The sequence below is a fragment of the Lathamus discolor genome, chromosome 1, assembly GCF_037157495.1.
Source record: "Lathamus discolor isolate bLatDis1 chromosome 1, bLatDis1.hap1, whole genome shotgun sequence".
NCBI classification, from domain to species: domain Eukaryota; kingdom Metazoa; phylum Chordata; class Aves; order Psittaciformes; family Psittacidae; genus Lathamus; species Lathamus discolor.
In genome coordinates this window covers 123,307,267-123,328,684 of record NC_088884.1, presented here as the reverse complement: position 1 = coordinate 123,328,684, position 21,418 = coordinate 123,307,267, and the positions used below count along the sequence as shown (strand labels likewise).

At 38.2% G+C, this 21,418-nt stretch overlaps 1 protein-coding gene across 5 annotated transcripts in view; it reads left to right on the top strand.

The window, feature by feature from the left end:
* MARCHF1 (membrane associated ring-CH-type finger 1) overlaps positions 1-21,042 on the top strand; it is a 235,325-nt gene extending 214,283 nt beyond the window's left edge. For all 5 annotated transcript variants that reach the window (XM_065693901.1, XM_065693878.1, XM_065693887.1 and 2 more), the window contains 2 exons: positions 14,033-14,180; positions 16,943-21,042. In XM_065693901.1, the coding sequence (XP_065549973.1) occupies positions 14,033-14,180; positions 16,943-17,244 (450 nt within the window). In that variant the 3' untranslated portion in view covers positions 17,245-21,042. The remainder of the gene's footprint in view (positions 1-14,032; positions 14,181-16,942) is intronic.
* The last annotated feature ends 376 nt before the right edge of the window (positions 21,043-21,418 follow it).

The window sequence follows — 21,418 nt, the reverse complement described above, 5'->3', positions numbered from 1 at the left end:
TTACAAGGTTTGAGGTCTCATCTCACGTCAGCACTTCAAATCTGCACGAGGCTATTTTGTTCTCCCAACATGTGTGGAGCCCTGTTGTCCTTTATTACTATTATTTCTCCCTCCTCCACCCGCTGAACAAATTCTGTTCCTGCAAACTACTGTTGCAGCTGCTTTCCTCCAGCTGGTAATGAACAGTTTACTGTGGAGACTGAACCAATTAGTACTGCGAGTGACCAGAAAAGCCTGCCTAACCCACTCAGTATACTCTAAGCTACATGTTCAGACTACTGACATATCTTGAGTGCTTGGCTCACTTCATCATACACTGCCCCAGTTCTTCAAAGCTATTTTCAGAAGTGCTGGGTAGATCCTTCAGGCCTGGTTTGAGATAAGAAAGATGTTTTTCTGTATATTCCTAGTTTGTGTGCAGAGTGCAGTTTCTGCGGCAGCCTCTAGTAAATTACTTTAGCCTTCATTTTGCAAGCATGATTATTCCAAGGTAGAGGTTGGCTCAAGGTTTTTCTTTAGATTGTAGAAAGAATCCAGAATATGTTGCTTGACGAGTTGAGCTCTAGGTGAGAGCAGAAGGATGTCCTTTCTCCTTTCAGCTGCGGGTACTGTTTACATTCCATTTGTCTTTTTTTTTTTTTTTTTTTTTGCTAAATGATGGATAGGGAGAAATATGTCAGAATGGGAAAAATATTTGATATTAGCAATGTCATGGCCATATAAGATTCCCCTGTCAAGTCTCCTTACCTGCAATTTTTAAAATCAGGGCTTCTGAAAATACCCAGGGGTTAGAAGTCCAAGCATTTATAGCATGTCTCAAAGCAGCCCATTAGCTTCACCTTCAATTTGGCATTGTCAGTGATGAGCTCAGCAAGAGAGAGACCTTTGGTTGTAAAGATTTGAGCCTACAAACCTGCAGTAGATACAGAGTTGCTTCAGGACATCTATGTAGACAAAATCTCATGGCCAGTGTGAGGGAAGATAACCACTAGCAGGAGGCAATGTGTGGACACAAAATGGTGGATTGGGGCAGGCAGGCAATCAATCTACAATCTGCAAGTGGGGGAAAGGAACACAAGCAGCAGTCTGCAGAGTGCAATTCTGTGATGTGGTAATAGCTTTTGTGTGTGAATCAGTGTGAATCTTTTGGTTCTGCACTGGGCAGTCATGAAACCACTTTGCAGAAAGCTTAAGTATGAGAGGGAATTAAAATTGCAGATTTACTTCTGTTAAGAAGAGAGGCTGTATTGGGATCTCTAGGATATGAAGCAGACAATCTGTTTTCAGAGGATATTAAGAAAATATCCATCTTTATTTGTTGATACTGATTAACCAAGCTTCTATTAGAAGTGACATGCAGGGAGGTAGATTTTGGTCCTTCAAAACAAACACCAGGGATTTCATGAGACTATGTTATAGGAAAGGGAAGTGGTTGGCTGCATATGATTTAGATGTTCCCTGTGGGTAGACTATATTTTATTTTGGTTTTGTTTTGATTTTCTTTTTCTTTACCCAGAAGACTTATGACTGCATTTTGTAATTGCAAGAGTGGGTTTTGAAATCAGTAACCATTCCCTTAAAATTTCAGAGTCTTTAAGAATCAAAACCAGAACACGAGGTAGAAACTTAGAACAGTGTTTTACAGCTGCCACTTTCAAGATTATTACAAATCTATCCAGCAGTAAAGCACAGGAATTCAGGCTGAGGTGCACATCGTGTTTTAGCAGTAGCTGTAAGTGGTGGTTGGGGTGGGAGGAGTATTTCTTGTCGCATTTACAATCCACCTGCTTTCCTTTGGCAGTTCATTCTTTCTTCCTGGTAGGAACTTCTGAAGCAGGTAGACAGTCTCCTATCACCCTCCAGTGGTTTGCAGAGCACACTGCAAGTGTAATGTTCAGAAAGCTGATTCAGAAAATAGAAAGGGGGCGGGGGCTGTTTCAAGTTTTCTTCTTGGGATATGCATTGTTGCACTGTGGGGGTTTTGGGGGGCAACTTGTGTAAAAGGTGTTGCAGTCTTTAGATGTTACAGAGTGTTTTGGCACACCTGTTCTGGCACACCTCTTCTGTGGAGCATAATGGTATTCGTGCAATTGCTTGCATTTGCAGGACATTAAACCGTCTGCATCTCTCATGATTTCCTGCCTGTGTCTGTATTGCTGTCAGGATTAAGGAATCTGTGGGTGAGGACAATCAGATGTACAACAGTGAAGGGGTGCTTCAGAGGTGGTTGGGCAAAAGCTACAGGTGTCTGTTTGGGTGTCTGTCTATCAATTTAGAGTCTCAATAATTTGCAAGTCATTATAAATGTTTCCTCTGGCTCTTACGGTCTCTTCAATTCCTTTTCCTCCTTCCAGTCTCTTTATGTGTATCAACATATGAGTGTGCAAGGAAAACTGCATTTGGGCACTTATTTTTGTGTTATTTTTCTGTTCTTGGTGGCTCTAATATTCTATCCATGGCATGTGAGAGCGTCATCAACCTGATGGTTGCACATTTTTTTGGAGCACTGATGAAGATGACAAAAGATGATGCTTTTTATTCTACCTTGTTATCAGGAATGTAGAACTCATGCCATGAGAACTGCAGAAGCTTCCAAATACAGCAGTGGTGAATTTCTGAGTGGTTAAGGAGGCACTGATATGCTGTGTTGTTAGCGTAAGAATAAACACATAACCACCGGAATGGTTATATGAGGTGCTTTATTGCAGCGCTGGGAAACCAGGGGCACTCGCCCAAATCTGGCTTCGACCTCGTCACATCGCGTTCGCAATTTATACACTAAAATTTGGTTACTAATACATATTTAACACGGATTGCATCATTAACTACTACATATGTATCAAGGATTGCCACATCAGTCTATTACGATATCAGCCTCTTCTGCGCTTGCGCAGCCTCTTCTGGTGGTCGCATTGATGAAGTAAGGAGTCTTCCTCAGATGAAGTAAGAAGTCTTCCTCGCTCTGTCCTCCTTCACCTTTCTGTTCTTTGGATATATCCCAACCATTGTGTGGACGCCAGTATTGTCTTGTTCTTACTTGACTACCCTGGTGTGTCCATTAATTTCTACTTCGATAGACTTTCACAATACTTTTTAAATCTACCCGTATGCCCTTTACCGTATATAATTATGTTAGCTCTTACCACCTAGCCTACCATTGTTAACATTGGTTACTGAATAACTCTGGTACAAACTACAAACTGTACTGGAACATTACATTATTTCCAAACCCACACTACTGATTTATAAATTTTCAAATATAATAATTTCTAATGCTTAGTTATCGTAAAATTTTGCCTTTTTCTCTAACATTTCCCCCCTTTGAAAATACTTCACTTAACTTAAGTAAGTATTTTCATTCTCTTAGGTAGCTGTTTCCTGATAAGTCAGTGGAGGTGTAGGGTATTTCAGATGTTTCCTAGTTACTGCCTCTATAATTCGATGGGTCCATGCCCTGTTTTGGGCTATTTCCTTTCGAATACAAAGATACATCAAATATAGCATTAAAAATACAATCAGTATCACTATTATAGTTTGTACGAGGGAATGGACCCATCCTGTGAGGTGAAGGCCTAGATCATCAAAAAGTGCTCCGATCCAATTTTGTTCAATATATTCTTTTTCTTTTTCTGTTTCTTTTTCAATGTTGTACAGCTGGGAAATGTCGTATTCTATATCTGTGGTCACATTAGGAATGTGAATACAGCAGTGATCTACTCTGTCCTTTAAATATCCACAAACGCCATGTTCCTTAAGTAATAACATGTCTAATGCCATTCTGTTCTGCAAGGTCATTTTGGTTGTTGCCTGCAATTGTAAATTTAAATTTCTGAATCCTTTTTTTTGTTATTCTGGCTAACCTTTTTGTTTGACTAAACAGGTTGTCAATCATTTCTCTGTTTCGATATGCTGCCACTGGGGCAAGTAGAGATTCAAAAGCCCATCCTATCTTAACTCCTGTTGAGGGCTCCTGCCAAATGTCTTCATCATTATTGTCGTTATTATCTATATTTCTTCTTGTTCGAATTTGTAAGATTTCTAATTTGCCTTTGAATGGTGACTTTTTCCAAATTGGACAAAGAGTTGGTAATCCTAAAGTAATTTCTTTAGCTGGACCTTCTATGGGTAGGTGGGTAGTCCAGGTTCCGTCACTTGCTGCCCAAATGAAATGTCCCATACTATGCACTGTTGAATATTTACAATCTATATTGTCAACGGGGACTTGTATTACTTTCCCTCCAATTTTCAGTCCTCGGCACGCGCATCCTGCCTTTAAAGCAATCTTGATTGGAGGTATTGTAATTTTCTCAGGGTCAGTGTCACAATCTAAGATTCTGGTACAATTCCACCAAGGAACATTTTTGATTATATTTTGACTAACCCGATTTATGGACAGTAAGTTACTGATGTTTATATTTTCTGTTACATTTTGTTTTCCTGTCCATCTAAGACACCAAGAGATGTTCCCAATATATTGGAATTTCTGTAAAATGCTCACTGACCAAATTGTATTCCAGTCTTGTTTTGAACTATTTGTTTTTCCACATTCCCACACCCTTTTTTGCCTGTTTATCTTGATTTCTTTCTTGTAAATGCATTTTCCCCATTCATCTCTTACAGAGGTAAATTGAGCATTTTGGTATCTCTCACAAACTGATCTTAGTACTAAAACTGCAGGATCTCCAAAAACACCTTCTTCTCGATATTCTGTCATTGTCATGTTTTCTGTTACCTCCTTTTCCTGACAAGTGATTGCTCTGTTAATTTCTGAAAGTGAGAATGTTATTATTCCCCATTCAGTTGGTTCTCCTGCCGCTTTGGGTATTGGTAAACAAGCTGTTATTCTACTTGTGTTTTTCATCTTTGCAAAATCTTCAATCAGTCCTATCATTAAATTTTCCTCAGGATTTCGATGATACACTTGGATTATTTGTGTTGAATTTACTGATCTTTTAGTCCTTTTTCCTGTAACCTTAGTTTCGTTATGGCTAATTGTATATCCAGTCCTATAGGACCAATTATCTTTTTCCCAACTATCCTTGTTGGTGTTGGTCCTATTGGAGTGGTTTTTGTGAACTTGCAAGTCAGAATGGCATCTTGTTTTAGGTCGTTTTAAAACATCTTTCTGAGGGATTGCTAGGATAAAAACAGCTGTCAGCTCTGTTAACGACCATATGAAAATCAAAGTTTTATAATAGAACCCAGGCATCTTATTTACATTCTAGTTTTAGTTTTGTAGGGCCTAGTACCTGTGTTTCCCAGATTTTTGAAACTTTCTTTATTCGTGTATAATGTATCTAAGAATCTATTCCTTTTACCTTCACTGTTGTGAATGCGGTTAGCAATACTTGATATGGTCCGTCCCACCGTTCTTTTAATGGTTCTTCATTCCAGTTCCGGATGTATACTTGGTCTCCTGGTTGGATATCATGTGCTGGATTTTCCAGAGATAGTGGCCTATTCTACACCAGAGTGCTTCGCAGTCGAGTTAAGGTTCTACCGAGAGATAGCACATAATTATAAACATCCTGATTCCCTTTAATATGGGTATTAGGGTTGGGTTCCGGTGCCTCATATGGTTTTCCATAGAGGATTTCATAGAGGCTTACTGACATTTTACTTCTGGGTTTTATTCTAATTCGTAGCAGAGCTATAGGCAATGCTTGTGGCCATTTTATTTTGGCTTCCTGACATATTTTACTGATTTGTCTTTTTATTGTTTGGTTCATCTTTTCTACCTGTCCACTAGACTGGGGCCTCCAAGGAGTGTGTAAGTTCCATGATATTCCTAATAGTTTACTAACTTCTTGTACTGCGTTGGCAATAAAATGTGGACCCCTATCTGATGATATTCCTAAAGGAACTCCAAACCGTGGGATGATTTCTCTAAGTAACCATTTCACCACTTCTTTTGCTTGATTGGTGCGACAGGGAAAGGCTTCTGGCCATCCAGAAAAGGTGTCAACCCCTACTAACAGATATTTGTATCTTTGTACTTTTGGTAATTCCGCAAAATCAACCTGCCAATAATCTCCTGGCTCCATTCCTATTTTAATTTTTCTATTTCAATTTGTCTCCTTACTATTGGATTGTTTTTTTTTAAACAAATTTCACATTTTGATCCTACTGCTTTTGCCATCGTTAACATCTGTGTGGAAATTGTTCCTAGCCTTAAATAAGTTACCAATACTTCTGCACCCCAATGACATTTTTGGTGTTCAGTTTGTAGGATTTTTCGCATTATTGCTGGTGGTGCTATTATTCGTCCAGTTGTTGTTGTATACCACCCTTCAGAATTCTTTTGAGCCTCCAACAGTCCGGCCAGCTTTTCATCTTCTTTTGAATAATTAGGATCTTGTGAAAGATAGGTATGGAGTGGGCTTACCTTGAGAGGTATTAGGGCCATCATGTTCCATACCTTTCAGGCAACTTGTCGAGCTGTCCAATCTGCCAGTGTATTTTTCGGACATCTTCGAAGTTCCTCCTTGGTGTGCTTTACAATGCATACTGGCTATCTGTTTGGGTTTTTGTACAGCAATTATCAGTTTCAAAATTTCTTCTTGATATTTTATATTAGTCCCTGGTGAAGACAACAGTCCTCGTTCTTTTTACAATGTTCTGTGTATATGTATTATAGCAAACGCATACTTTGAATCAGTTCATACATTCACCTTTTATCGTCGCTCAGTTCCAACGTTCTTGTAAGAGCTATCAGCTCTGCCCATTGAGCTGACGTCCCAGGAGGTAATGTTTTTGCCTCAATTACCTTTTGTTGCATTGTTACAGCATATTCTGCGTACCGTGTTCTGTTCTCCACAAAGCTGCTTCCATCCGTGAAAAGTTCCCAGTCCGGTTGCTCAAGAGGTACCTCTTTTAAGTCTGTTCTGGTTGCATATATATATGCTCGATGTCCTCTGTACAGTTATGTTCAAGAGTTCCTTCCTCTAGGTCAGTTCCTAGAAAAGCTGCTGGGTTTAACAGGTTAGTAGTTTTCAAGCTTATATCATCCTGTTCCAATAGGATTGCCTGATATTTCATCATCCGGCTAGGGGACAACCAATGTCCCCCTTTTTGTTCCAGAACAGTGGTTACCATATGTGGCACAAATACATCAATGTGTTTTCCCAAAGTTAGTTTTCTAGCTTCTTGAATCAAAATAACAGTTGCGGCTACTGCTCGCAAACAGGAAGGCCATCCTGCACTCACCGGATCTAGTTGTTTTGAGAAATATCCCACTGGTCTTTTCCAGTTGCCAAGTTTTTGAGTTAACACTCCCAATGCCAATCTCTGTCTCTCGTGGATAAATAATTGGAAATCTTTTGTCAGATCCGGGAGCCCCAGTGCTGGTGCTTTCGTCAGTGCCTCTTTTAATTTCTGAAAGGCTTTTCTCTGTTGTTTGTCCCAAACAAAGGTATGTGATTTTTGGGCCTCATATAGGGGTTTGGCAATTAGTCCATAGTCCATTATCCATAGTCTGCACCACCCCGCCATGCCCAAAAATATTCTCAGCTCATGCAAGTTCCGTGGTTCTGGGATAGCACAAATTGCCTCTATGCGATTTATTCCCAGCTTTCGCTGTCCTTGTGAGATTTCACATCCCAGATATAACACAGTCACGCATGCAATTTGTGCCTTTTCTTTTGAGACTTTATAACCATTTAAGCCTAGCTGATTCAGAATTTCAATTGTTACCTTTATGCACAGGGATCTTTGTTCTGTTGCAATGAAAATGTCATCTACATACTGTAACAACAGGTATTGTGATCTTGGTACTTGCATTTTTCCTTGGGTGGTCCATGTTTCCAAGTCTTTGGCCAGTTGGTTTCCGAATAGGGTTGGACTATTTTTGAATCCTTGCGGAAGTCTGGTCCATGTTAATTGTGTTTTCCGTCCATTCTGTGGATTTTTCCATTCAAACGCAAATAGTTTCCTGCTACTTTTGTCAAGGGGAATGCAGAAGAAGGCATCTTTTAAATCAATCACTGTAAACCATTTATATTTTTCCTTCACAGATGTTAAGTGTATAAGGATTTGCTACTACTGGGGGGGGATATCTTTTGTTATTTTATTTATTTCCCTCAGATCCTGTACTAACCTATATTCACTGTTTCGTTTTCTTACTGGAAAAATTAGTGTGTTATATTCTGATTCACATTCTTCCAAAATTCGACATTTCAAAAATTTCTCAATTGTTTTTTATAATCCCAAACTTTGCCTCTAGCTTTGAAGGATATTGTTTAACTCTTACTGGCCTAACCCCATCTTTTAATTCCACTGTTACTGGTTGAGCTGCTTTTGATTTTCCCGGGATTTCTGTCTCCCAAACTGTCGGTATCACAGCCTCTTTTACCTCTTTTGGAATTTGAGCAATGGTTTTTTTTTTTTTTTTTTTTTTTTTAAGAACCAAAATCTGTCCTGCTTTTGATTCGGGGATTTGCATTATTAATTCACCATCTTCAAAATGATCATTGCATCCAATTTGGCCAATAAGTCCCGTCCTAAAGGGGGAATGGGGCATTCAGGTACATATAGAAATTCGTGTGTTAATTCCTTCCCTCCAAATCGCAGATCTAGGGGCTGCAAGAATGGCCGTATTTCCTCCTTCCCTGTGGCTCTCACAATTGTCATAGTTCTTTCCCTTAACCCCCCATGTAAATCATTTAAAACTGAATATGTAGCCCCTGTGTCTATTAAAATTTTACTTCCTCCTCTCCTAGTTGGATCTTTACAAGGGGTTCTTTATTTTCTGCTTGGCTTAGTCAGCTTTGATTAACAAAATCCCCCAACAACATTGTTTTAGCCATGTCAGATCCTGCAAAAGGATTTCTTGTTGTCATGAACTGCCCCCCTTTTGATGGACATTCATTTTTCCAATGTCCTTCCTGCTTGCAAAGGGCACATTGATTATATCACATTCTGTCTACATTCATTCTCTTTTTTTTTTTTTTTTTTTTTTTTAATTACTAAATCCTCTTCCTCCCCCCCTTTCTTCATTTAATGCCGGTGGGGCTGATGGGGCAACTGTCAAATCCAAGCTTTCAATATCTTTCTGATGTTGTAAATTATTCTTTAAAGCAAGACACCCTATACCTCTTTTCTTAGTAGTAACACATCCCTTACATTGTTCATTAGTATTTACCTTAACAACCATTATTCCATAGGATTTCTGCCATTCATCTTTTCTCTTTTTTTTTTTGTTTTTTTTTTTTTTGTTTTTTAAAGGTTTCATCTTTTTTTTTTTTTTTGGCTTTTTTCTTTTTTAAGGTTTCTGTTTTTCTTTTTCTTTTTTTTTTTTTTTTTACTTTTTTTTTCATTTTCCTTTTTTTTTTTTTTTTTTTTTTGAAGGGAGGGAAAGGGAGTGGGGAAAAGAGAGGGGTAAAGGAGGAGGGGTAGGTGGGTGGGAGGAAGGCAGCAGCAGGGCTTTCCAGCTCACTCCTGCCTCCCTTGAAACTCGTCCCATTTTCCTTCCCTTTTGCAATACAACATCAACTGCAAGATGGTATTATACTGTAAAGTTCCATTCTCAGGCCATTTTCCTGGTCTTCTAATTCATATTGCATCCACCGTACATTACAGTAATCAATTAGTTTACTCTTTTGCATGCTCTGCCCAAACCGACCCTTCTTGCAGTGACTTAAAAAAACAACCTAATGGAGACGACTTAGGGACCAATGGCATTTTGTAAATACAAAGAGATCTCCAAAACACGCACACACACTTACCACTACGTTACAGGAATTATACAGACAGATGCTGATCCTGCAGCACAAATACCAATACCATAACCACGTTTGCCGAACCTGCAGAGCTTTCGCTACTGTCTGACGGACGGCGCCTAGGCTTTTACCCCGAGAGCTCTCTAGCCCCAACCAAGCGCAGCTTTCACCGCGTCTAACAGGCAGGCTTTACTACTAGCCCAGCCAAACGCAGCTTTTCGCTGCGTATTACAGGCAGGCTTTTACCAGACCTAACCAAAGGTCAATACACCATACTTTTACTAGAAACCGGTTCTGTAACTTAAATAAAGCACCTTTCTTACCGTGTCAGAGGTCCGTCGTGAGCAGCAGAGGTCGGTCGCGGTCGATGGCTCCCCGAGAATTTCTCGGTGCCGGCTGGAGCGGGGTCGAAACGCGATCCGCCTCAGCAATGCCCGCGAGGTCCCATCTGGGTCGCCAAAATGTTAGCGTAAGAATAAACACATAACCACCGGAATGGTTATATGAGGTGCTTTATTGCAGCGCTGGGAAACCAGGGGCACTCGCCCAAATCTGGCTTCGACCTCGTCACATCGCGTTCGCAATTTATACACTAAAATTTGGTTACTAATACATATTTAACACGGATTGCATCATTAACTACTACATATGTATCAAGGATTGCCACATCAGTCTATTACGATATCAGCCTCTTCTGCGCTTGCGCAGCCTCTTCTGGTGGTCGCATTGATGAAGTAAGGAGTCTTCCTCAGATGAAGTAAGAAGTCTTCCTCGCTCTGTCCTCCTTCACCTTTCTGTTCTTTGGATATATCCCAACCATTGTGTGGACGCCAGTATTGTCTTGTTCTTACTTGACTACCCTGGTGTGTCCATTAATTTCTACTTCGATAGACTTTCACAATACTTTTTAAATCTACCCGTATGCCCTTTACCGTATATAATTATGTTAGCTCTTACCACCTAGCCTACCATTGTTAACATTGGTTACTGAATAACTCTGGTACAAACTACAAACTGTACTGGAACATTACATTATTTCCAAACCCACACTACTGATTTATAAATTTTCAAATATAATAATTTCTAATGCTTAGTTATCGTAAAATTTTGCCTTTTTCTCTAACAGTGTGACTTTTAAGCTATATTGAGTCCTAAAGTACAAGTAAAAGGGGGTGATGCTTTCACTGCTCAATATATTGTGGCCTTTGCTATGGATTTTGAAGCAATTTTTTATTCCCCTACCTATGCGTTTATCCAAGAAAGTCTGTGCTAACAGAAACAGTTAAATTTTTGATTCAAGCCAATTGCAAATATCCTAAAATCGTCAATTGCACTTTTCTGCTCCAGGACAACATAAATTGTTGGCTTATCTACTAACATCAGTTGTCTACTAGAGAGTGACAGTAGTCATATAGTACTCTCTGTTCAGCCAAGCTAAAATACATGAATAGGACGGGAAAATTGCTGTAGCTACCACAGGGATCACCAGGAGTAAAGCACAAAGTTTAACTGAACTTCCCCTTCTGAGTTCAGCCCATCATGACTGGAGTTAAGAGGAGAACTGGGACTGCAGCTGGGGCAGGGCAGAACAAAAGCACAACTCTTTTTAAGAGCTTTAATTGCTCCCAAGTACTCTGATCCCCCTGTATCTGTGTGAGCAGGTCTCTAGGTCCTTTCTTGTACCCAGCTGGGACTCTGCACAGTCCTCCAGTTCCATAATGACCTGTGTCCTCGTGGTCTCTCCGAGTCCCCTGCCAGCCAGCTTATTTCTGGTGGTAGACTAGACACACAGGCATGCTGTCTGGTGGGAGAAGGAAAGGGGCCAGAGAAAAGAATCAGAGTCAGGCGGGCCTTGGCTTGCTTTCTGGCTGAATCTGATCACAGGATGTTAGCAAAAAAAGTCTGCTTTAGCCCATTTCTGCTAGCTTCCTCTTCTGATATACCTTTCTTGTCAATCTCAGCAGAAGTCTGTGAGCTTGTTCTTTTATTTACCTACCGTGCCTGTTGGTCATTCAGTTTTGCCTTTTTTTTTTTTTTTTTCCACACTTACAAAATGTTTGCATTTAGAGAAACGGGACCAACCTTCTTCTTTGACTTTAAAATTCCATATGCAATAGCTGTATTTGTCTGGGTGTCCAGATCGATACTAAAGCTTTTGTGTATGTTGCAGAGGGTAAAACGGCTGTAAGGAGACTGGAGGTATACATGACAGTGGAAATTTAGCTCAGAATCTTCTCTCCAGTAGACCAAAACACATAGCATCAGAGTTGAGATTGCAAAAAAACTTCTGTTTATGAACACAGTTCATTATTATGTTCAGCCTTGATCTCTCACAAAGCATCCACAGGTAAATGAAGGGTTAAGGTAAAATCTCTTCTTCCATGTGGACAAAGACCACTTTTTCTTTGGAAAGAAAACCTTTTGCAAGGCTTGGATTGAATTTTTGCTGCAAAAAGGATAAAAGTCTCTAGGTCAAATGCTGTGTAACCTGGTGACTGTAGTGATATGATAAGACTGATGATAATGTTACAGTTTGTCTGCTCAATACTACCTACATGAACTACAATGAATATAAGGTTCTGGGTTTTTTTGTTGGTTTATTTACTTTTTTTAGTGCCTCCCATTTTCCCAGACTGCTGTACAGAACGAGTAAGCTTAGTTTTCATTCCTATCAGAAAAGGAAGTATTAGCTAGGAAAAATCCTGCTAGCACTGTCTCTTCATATATAACTCAGGAAATACGTCAGTTCTTCTATACAGTTATTTAAGCCTTGTGACTGTGAAACTCTAGTAAGGGCTAGAAAATGCTCCAGAGATTTTGTTTTGAGGTGACAGCTCTGAAATGTGCAAGTTTAACTGCCACTGAAGACTGAAATTTGTTTGGTCCAGTAAGTACTGTTGTAAAACTAGGGTCAGGAAGAAGCATTTTTGAAAGTTAGCCCTCTTGGTGACATTGCATTAACATTTTAGTACAGTTGTGCTCCTTCAAAATGTGGCAGGAGAGCAAGCAGTATTCAGACAAGAACTGCCATACTGGTTCAGGTTAAAGTGTAAGCATCCAGCTTTAATGCTAACTATCTCCAAAACTATACATAAGCAATTTAGGGGAAATTTGTTATTTCCCTATAACAAACCAAAACAAAATATAAAAACCAAACCAGCCAACAACAAAAAAAAGCTCCAAAGCAACCTCAAGCAAGGAAAACAAAGCCAAACTCATACCTTCAAAGCAAATTTATACCACCTCGGTGCTCTGAAGTGGTCAGTGGTTTTGATCCAGGTTTAGCACCTGGAAAAGACTAGGAACCAGTGCAGGAGTGCAGTAAAGGTGCATGTAGCCAAGGAGCAGCTTTGCTGTGCTGGTGGTCGGTGCTGGGGCTTGCACGCTGAAGCACAGCTCATTCTTGCATGAGCACGACTGCAGGGAGGTGGCACTGTTGTATTGTGGTTTGTACTTGTTCAATGTATCAGATGCTAGCGACCAGCTCTGAGATTATTCATTGGAATTGAGGCATTTTGAATGTCATGCTTTCATCTGCTTTTCAAGGTAAGCATTTTAGTAGAGAAGGGGTTTATTTTAAAGAAGTGCTGAAAAAGATACATCCTCACAAGCAAGATGATTAAAAATTGGCCCAAAGAGTTGCATTGTTTAAATACAGAGAATAGTTTATTTCATCTTAAAATAGCCTTAAGCTAGGATTTATTGCCATAATTCACAGATGTATGATGGATTTAGGGCCATAATTCACAAATGTGTGCCTGGAAGATCCTTCTTGCATTACCAAGGCCGACTGCTTTCATGTACAATCATTTCCATGTAATCATTTTTTCAAGTTTATTGAATTTAATCCTCAATGCTGTTGCATTTCTTATGCTCTTAATTTATGGGAAGTCTGTTCCATAACTGCATTCCTCTAAGTCTAAGCAACTGAGAATAGCTGAGAACTGTGTAAGTATTAAAAACTAAAGTCTGGGTTTTTTTAATTCTCTCATCACCAGAAGTGTGCATCAGGTAAAGTTAAAATGAATATTCAGCTCCTTACCTCTCTATTAACATGTTTTGGCTGTGCTGCAATGAGATTACTTCAGATGTCATTCGCAAGCAGACAGAAACAGAACTCTTCATTCCTCTGAGGCTGTAAAAGTAACATTATGAATTTTACAGTGACAATGCACATACCTCTGTAATGTGTATTATCAAAATAAAAGGATTTGTTAACTTTATTAATTACTGCTTTTTTTTCTTTTTGGTAGAAAGAGACTTAATCAGTTTATTGTACTATTTTAAAATTCTAACTTTATTTTTTTTCATTACAGTGGGAGAAACTACAGATGACAACAAGTGAGAGGAGGAAAATAGTTTGTTCAGTCACATTCCATGTAATTGCAATTACCTGTGTTGTTTGGTCATTGTATGTTTTAATTGACAGAACCGCTGAGGAAATTAAACAAGGCAATGATAACGGTAAGTAAGTATCTTCTACCTTCCTCAGTCTTGTTGATAACGTAATGGATGGCTTTGAGAGGCAGGTATGTAACCAGTTGCATTCTGTTCTTAAATAACAGCTCACTGATACATGGCTACATCAATTGCTTTAATGCAGAAGTAATGAGTGCATCAGTGTTAAAAGCTTGTTATGCCCTGCAGAGAGACCTCTACTTAGTGTAATCATTGCCATGGCTTAACTAGCCTGCTGTTTTTTCTTAGGTTAATCTCCCATTATCTAGATATTTCTGAAGTTCAGACAAAAAGCTGAGTCAAATTCAAACAGCTCAGTGCAAGTTCAGGTCAAAAAATAGTGATTTGTTTATATTACCCACTTGAACCTTGATATCCTGTAAAATGCGATAGAGCCCTTTCATCAGCAAGCTTCCTCATACAAAGTTCCAAAAGACTGTGTTCCAATTGTGTTTAGCCCTTCATGTAGGACTTAAGAAATATGCAAAGCCATCCCTGCATCCTTCTGAATAGAATTTCACTGTGAATGCCAGTTGCTTTTATTGTGAGGGTGGTCAAACACTGGAGCAGAGAGGTTGTGGAGTCTTCATCTGTGGACATACCAAAAACCCAACTGGCCATGTGTAGCAAAACGTGTTTAACACAACTAGGTTTCTTTGTACCCTATGTGGAAACTGTGTTCCAAACTGAACTACTGTTTTCCATTTCAAATCTAAGTTTGTTTGGTCTTAAATTTAGTCTTAAATAAGATCATGATGATAAAAGGCTTTTGAGTTTCTATCTGAATTAACTTTAAGCGCAGTAGAAGGACAAAGGTCTGTAGCTTTGTGCTATGCTCTGAAGTTAACACAGAAAGCAAAACAGGCAGAGCTTTGTGCCTTGATAGATAAGTATTCGATGATACTCCTGATGCTTGCCTTTCTTCCCTATGAGAGGAAAATACGTAACAAGCTTCAGTAACTCACAGAGGAATGTATACTGTATAGTCTTGTTTTGCCTTCTTTCTAGATGGGTAACCCTGTTTTCCATCTCTAAAAAAAAAAAATGGCCCTAAGGACAGGACTAGGAATGGCTTTGAACTTCTATTTATGAATACCCTACGTGATCCTACTCATTAAAAGGGGGAAGGTATTTCTGTGGATTAGCTGAATTTACACAACAGAACAGCTGACATGAATTTTTGTTGTTACATAGAATGCATAATAATCATATTAATTAATTCCTGGTAGGCTGAAAATATTTATGATTTCCATAGAATTCAGTGCCTGCCAAATGTAACAGATGATTCTCCACACTAAAAAGTGGACAGAGATACATCTTGAACCTACTCAAACCATGTAAAAATAACTTTATTGAAGAGAAGTCTTTTGCCCCCATGTTGGCAGGGGTGGTACTTTTACAAAATCAGACCTCTAGGAGGAAGAAGGCAGGGGAGAGCCATATGCTTTTCTCTTCATTATCTCTCTTTAAATGGGAAATGCTGGGAAAAAGTGAACACAGGAAGAAAAGATACTTTATAAACATATTTGGAAGAGAAAATCTGAAAGCTCTGAGCACTAGTACTGTTTGTTAATATTGTGTAAGTTTAAAAATCTCTTTTTAACGCGTATCTCGAAATATTTAAAGGGATTTTTCTTTTTCCTCCATACGAAAGCATATGATATAAATGAAAGTGTAAACCTCTTCATTGGTAAAACCATCACTGGTCAATAGAAAGGACAATTTAAAATCTATTTAAAATATTCTAAAATTTATATGGCACCACTGGTAGGGAATCAAGTTTCACATATATTTGCTCTGCGTGAAGAAGCAGGTCTGAGCTTTACCTCTCCTAATAAATCTCAAGTTTGTTAGAATGCAGCAATTCTGGAATATCCTGCATGATGCAAAATTCACTGTGCCATACCAGTTAAGCAACAAATGACACTTTCTGTATAACCATGGATGAAGCAGCAGCAGCACATCTTTAAGAAGTGGAAGAAACTGAATAAAAGCGGAGCTGTTTATTCCGCCTCTTTCTTCTGAGCTCAGCACTCCAGCTGTGACTTGCCGATTCTAAGTGCCTTTACCCACTGATAGGCTTAGTCAGATGCTAACTGTACTGTTTTCACATTTAAGAGCAAGAAAGAGACAGTGATATTTAAACCCAGTTATTAAAGGGGGAAATGAGAGAAAGAACACATCACTGAATATGACACCTTGGGAAAGTGTTCTTTGTTACTTCTTCTGATTCCAGGAACAGGGGATTGAAGAAAGGTATGACAAATATTTTGTGAACAAATTTAACAAATACGTAAGGATTTATCTTTGGCAAGTTCAATTAAGTAGAGTAATAGCAGTTTAGGCAGATACAAAGTGATTTTCAAGGTCTTTGTATGCTTTCATTTTGCTGCAAATTAAAAAAAAAACAGCTAACTGCATCACTTAATAGATTGTTACTATTTCAAAGTACTGCTATGACAGAGAAAACTACAGATATCAACGTTATCAAGCATTATACTTCCTTTGTGCAAGTGGCCTTTCATTTATGATTTGACCAAATTGTGGTGAAGTCAGTTGAAAGTGGGAGGCAGATGTAGTTTTGTGGCTGGCCTATGGGATAGGAAACTGCTGCTATTTTCTGCTTGAGTCACAACTGCCCCAATAGCATGTACATACCTGGAATTCTTAGCAAATAAGTGGCTTATTTTCAAAATATTTTACTGAAAATCAGTGCTTGATATCCAATGTATAACAACAGTAATTTATATAAATGTTTTATTTTAAAGGTGTCCTTGAATGGCCATTTTGGACAAAACTCGTTGTGGTGGCCATTGGATTCACGGGGGGCCTGGTCTTCATGTACGTGCAGTGTAAAGTGTATGTTCAGCTGTGGCGCAGGTTGAAAGCCTACAACAGAGTGATCTTTGTTCAGAACTGCCCAGACACCACCAAAAAACTGGAGGACAAGAACTCTTTGTGCACTCAGACCTCAGATACCAAGGACGCAGTAGTGGTGCCAATAGCACAGACAGGTACAAACTCTCAGCCGGAAGCTGAAGAAATGATGTCTGAGGTCATGCCAGTTTGACAGAGGCAGCATTCTCTTCCTTGCAGAATAAGGTGTAGTGTTTTGTACACTACAGATGCTAAAAGAGAGCAGAAATGACTGCATTTTTTTTCAGTTAAAAAGAACAAAAACCACACAAAAAACAAAATCCTACAAGGAAAATGGATCCAGCGAAGCAACTTGTTACTGTATGGAATGTGACCGTTTGTGAAGTAGTTCCTCAATTAGTCACCAAGTGTAGTGAAAGTGGAAGTAAGTGTAGAAAGTGCAATAGAGAACAGGTTTAACAGACAATGCCAAACCAATGTGACAATAGTACTTTTTTTTTTTTTTTAATTTAAATTTGATGGCTGGGAAAGTAGGAAGAGACCTGATATAATCATTTTGTTTACAGAAAACAAAAACCTTTAATCTGTTTACTACTAAGAGTTGTGTATTTGCTATTTATCTTCTTAAAGATACACTTCAAGAGGGTACCAGTCAAGTTATACGCATTAACTGAAGTACAAAGAGCTGTATCTCAGTACTCACTCTCTAAGCCTCATATGGTAACATTCACATGACTGCAGTGGAGCCTGAAAGTTTGGGCAGCTGTGTCAACTGAGGATATTTGAGACATTTGAAGGGTATTACTGTTCTGAATATGCCTGAATTTTTGAAAAGTAAGTAACTCCGACCAGTATAAACTCATGTCTCCATACGCTACAGATATTTTTTTAAGGACAGCTGTCTGCAAAACAAAAACAGAAAGGAGAGAATGTGTAGGTACATATTTAGAAGAGCGGCTCAGCTGTACATTTGCTTTGTAAGAGTGAATTAGACATAATTTGGATACACAAAGATTTGAGGCAGAACTATAAATTAAAAAAATGCAGTTCAGTGCAGAACCACACAAAAGTAAATAGCATATTATCAAAGGTCTGAAAAAGGATGACACAGGGAAGATGGAAGCCAATTTTGGTTTTATTTTTTAAGATTCATGATACGGGACAGTAGACGTAACAGAATACACCTACATATTTTAACAGAACATTAGTTTTTATCTCCTTGTTCTGAAAAGTTAGTTTTTACTTTCCTGACTGAAAAAAATAAATCAATGGTTTCCCTCTGTACAGGTAAACTTGAGGTGTTAGAGATTTACAGTTCAGTTAACTTCTTTGTGTTTTGAACATTCTCATATAAAAATGAAGTGTGAATAGCATTAAAAGGTGCAATAGATAAATGAATGTAGATGTAAAACTGTGTCCAACAGGGTGAATTATATATAAAGAACCATTTTTGTGATTCACTTCTCATATCTGTTATGTTTACCATCAGGACACAACAGCAAGTATTGACCTGCAGTAGTTACGTATTGGCATGGACAAGTCTGGGGCCTGAAAGTAATGTATATTTAAAAAAAAAAAAAAAAAAAAAAAGATTAAATTCTTATTTATTTTTTTTTAACTTTTATTTAGGTAAAGAAGGAAAAGCAAACAAGCAAATAAAGAACCAGAGTAAAGAGGATAGGAAAGGACAGGTTCATTCAAAGGGAGAAATCTGCCACAATTACAAGTGAATAGACTTCTACAGAAGCCTTGGTAAATTTCCTCTTTACACACTCAAATATCTATAACTAACTAACAGAATCTAGAGTTCATATATTAGGCATTCCTTTGTGAATGTGTTCACTGGCTTAAGGCTCACGGAACACTGGAAGTGACAGTATTAGCAAGAAATGTGTCTTTTATCAGACCATTATGTTCTTTTATATTGGAATTGCTCATGTAATTTTGCTGTGACTAAGTGATTGTCATCTGGCTAGACAGAACACAAAATCCTGGGGTTTGAACAGGCCCTCAATACATGTTAATATTTACTCCATGTGAATTGGATTAATATTTAAGTTTTTTCACATAACAACACACACTTTACATATAAAATAACTTTCCAATTATACAATTTCAAATCAGAATTATAGCAGCCTCTCATTTGAAATTACAAAGAAGAGTAACCAAATCATTTCTCTGTTTGTAATTGTGGAGAAGGCTTCAGAAGGCCTTCAGAAAACAATGCCACTACTAAGGCATGCTTCATAACTGCACATGTTCAAAACAGCCTGCATGGTTTTCAAAAAAGTGTAAATTTACTTGCTAAAAAGTAAATCTTAAATCTGAAGTTCAGACACTTAAAATTACTAGCTGCATCTAAATGTTTGGGATGATGTCTACAATAAAACCTGATGAATCATAGCAAAATTGACTGACAAGGAACATTATTATGGAAGATAAATTAACAGCTTTATGAAATAATCAGAGATTTTCTTACAAAGTGACAGTAACCCTGCTTCATTAGCCAGCTTGTTCTTTGACCTGCTGTAGCATCATGACCCCATTGAAAATACATTATCCCCTATTTTGACAGTTTACTAGAGACCAATTCGCATTGTTTTTTTTTTCTTGAATAAGTATAAAATTCAACTCAAAGAAAATACCTGAGGCTTCTGTAGTATCCAACAAGATTACTGTACATTTTTTAAAATATACTGGAGAGTCGGCCACGGAACAGACAACTTAACCTACAAATTTTATACTGATGACTTCAAAATGCTATTTTGGCACTCATCTCAACTACATGTGCAACCGAGCTTACAGTTAGTGAAATACAAAAAGAAAGACTTCAGTTGAAATTCCTCCTCTCCCTTTGAAATATTAATTTGGACAGCAGGAAAAGGAGCGAAATGGGACACTGTCTGCTAAGATAGACAGCTAGTCTGCAGCTCGAAACAGTCTTTAACCTTTTAAAGCATTACAGTATTAGCCCGTGCATCCCTTTATCTTCTTAGGTGCACTGGATATTCTAGAGCTTTCAGGGATTTCTTGCAGGATTGGAATTTGCTTCTGAAGCAGGATGTTACCTCTTCAAGAGGGCAAGGAGCTATTCACACCACCATGCCTTGGATACAGGTCTGCATGGATAAGGTGCACTAATACAGACACCAGACTGCTGCTTACCAGCCAATGTTTTTTCATTCCGATACAAAGCACAATTTTCTCTATCGATTTAATAACTACAAGATTCTATCCTGCAAAAAAAAAAAAAAACAACAAAACAGAACAACAGTATGCTGAAAGTTTTAAGATCTAAGATTTTTTAATGAAAATTACATATTAAACAAAGATCCATACCAAACTGCCTGTGTAGCCACGGTGGATTCTCAGGCAAAGACGCTGGCAGTGGAATTTAGCCTTGGCTAAACCCACAAGGGCAGAACCTTGCTCTGAGCAGCCATTACCAAGAGCAGCTTAATCTGCATTCTTGTTTAAGAAGTTTTAATGAAGGTAGGTAGAAGTAATCTGGTTTCAGATCAGATCTGGAATTTTAAGGAAGATACTCTTAACCTGTGAATAAACACATTTCCTGTTTTAAGTTACAAGCATTATAAAATTTATTTCAAACTGGCATAAACATATGACTTTTGACTATCATTAGCATTACAAAGATTCTCAACTAGTCCAACTGTGCCATTCACACACTGCTCTATCTGAAGGCAGTGTTTATTTTTGTTACATAGAAAAAAACAGTAATTCCCCATCACCAGAATAACCCATTTATAATTAATTTCTAATAATGCAATGAAACTTACTCTAAGACGAAAATATTTTACTGTGTATAATATTTGGAACTACAAGTTTGTGTTACTTGTTTAACTCCCTCTCTTTTGCAAAAGAAAAATTGTGGTTGAATGTGTATTGAAAGAGAGAAGATAAGGGAAACAAAAGTAATGTATTGCTTATTGTTGTGAAAAAAAATGTATTTGTATTAAACAAATGACCTAAATTACTGTAGTATTCTACATTTGTCACTTTTGTTATAGAGAGCATCACATGCTGAACATGAATTGTCAAGACCAAACTCTTGCAAGAAAGGTGAATAGTACACTCAGCTGTGTACTTAATGTTGACAAACCTGCTAACTCAGGTTAAGAGTGGTAATTCTGGCCGAATGCTCAGGAAAATACCTCACAGTACAAAAACACTTGAAAAGAACTATGGTCATTTAACTTGCAGAAGGGAAGGCTGTGAACAGGCTTTAACTGCATAAAGAATGCCCAGAAATCCACCTGTTTACATCCATAGCAAAATGGAAAACTAGTATAGTGATTCAGCTGTAGGAGGATAAAAGGAAAAACACTTCCTAAGGAAAGCAGTGCTTT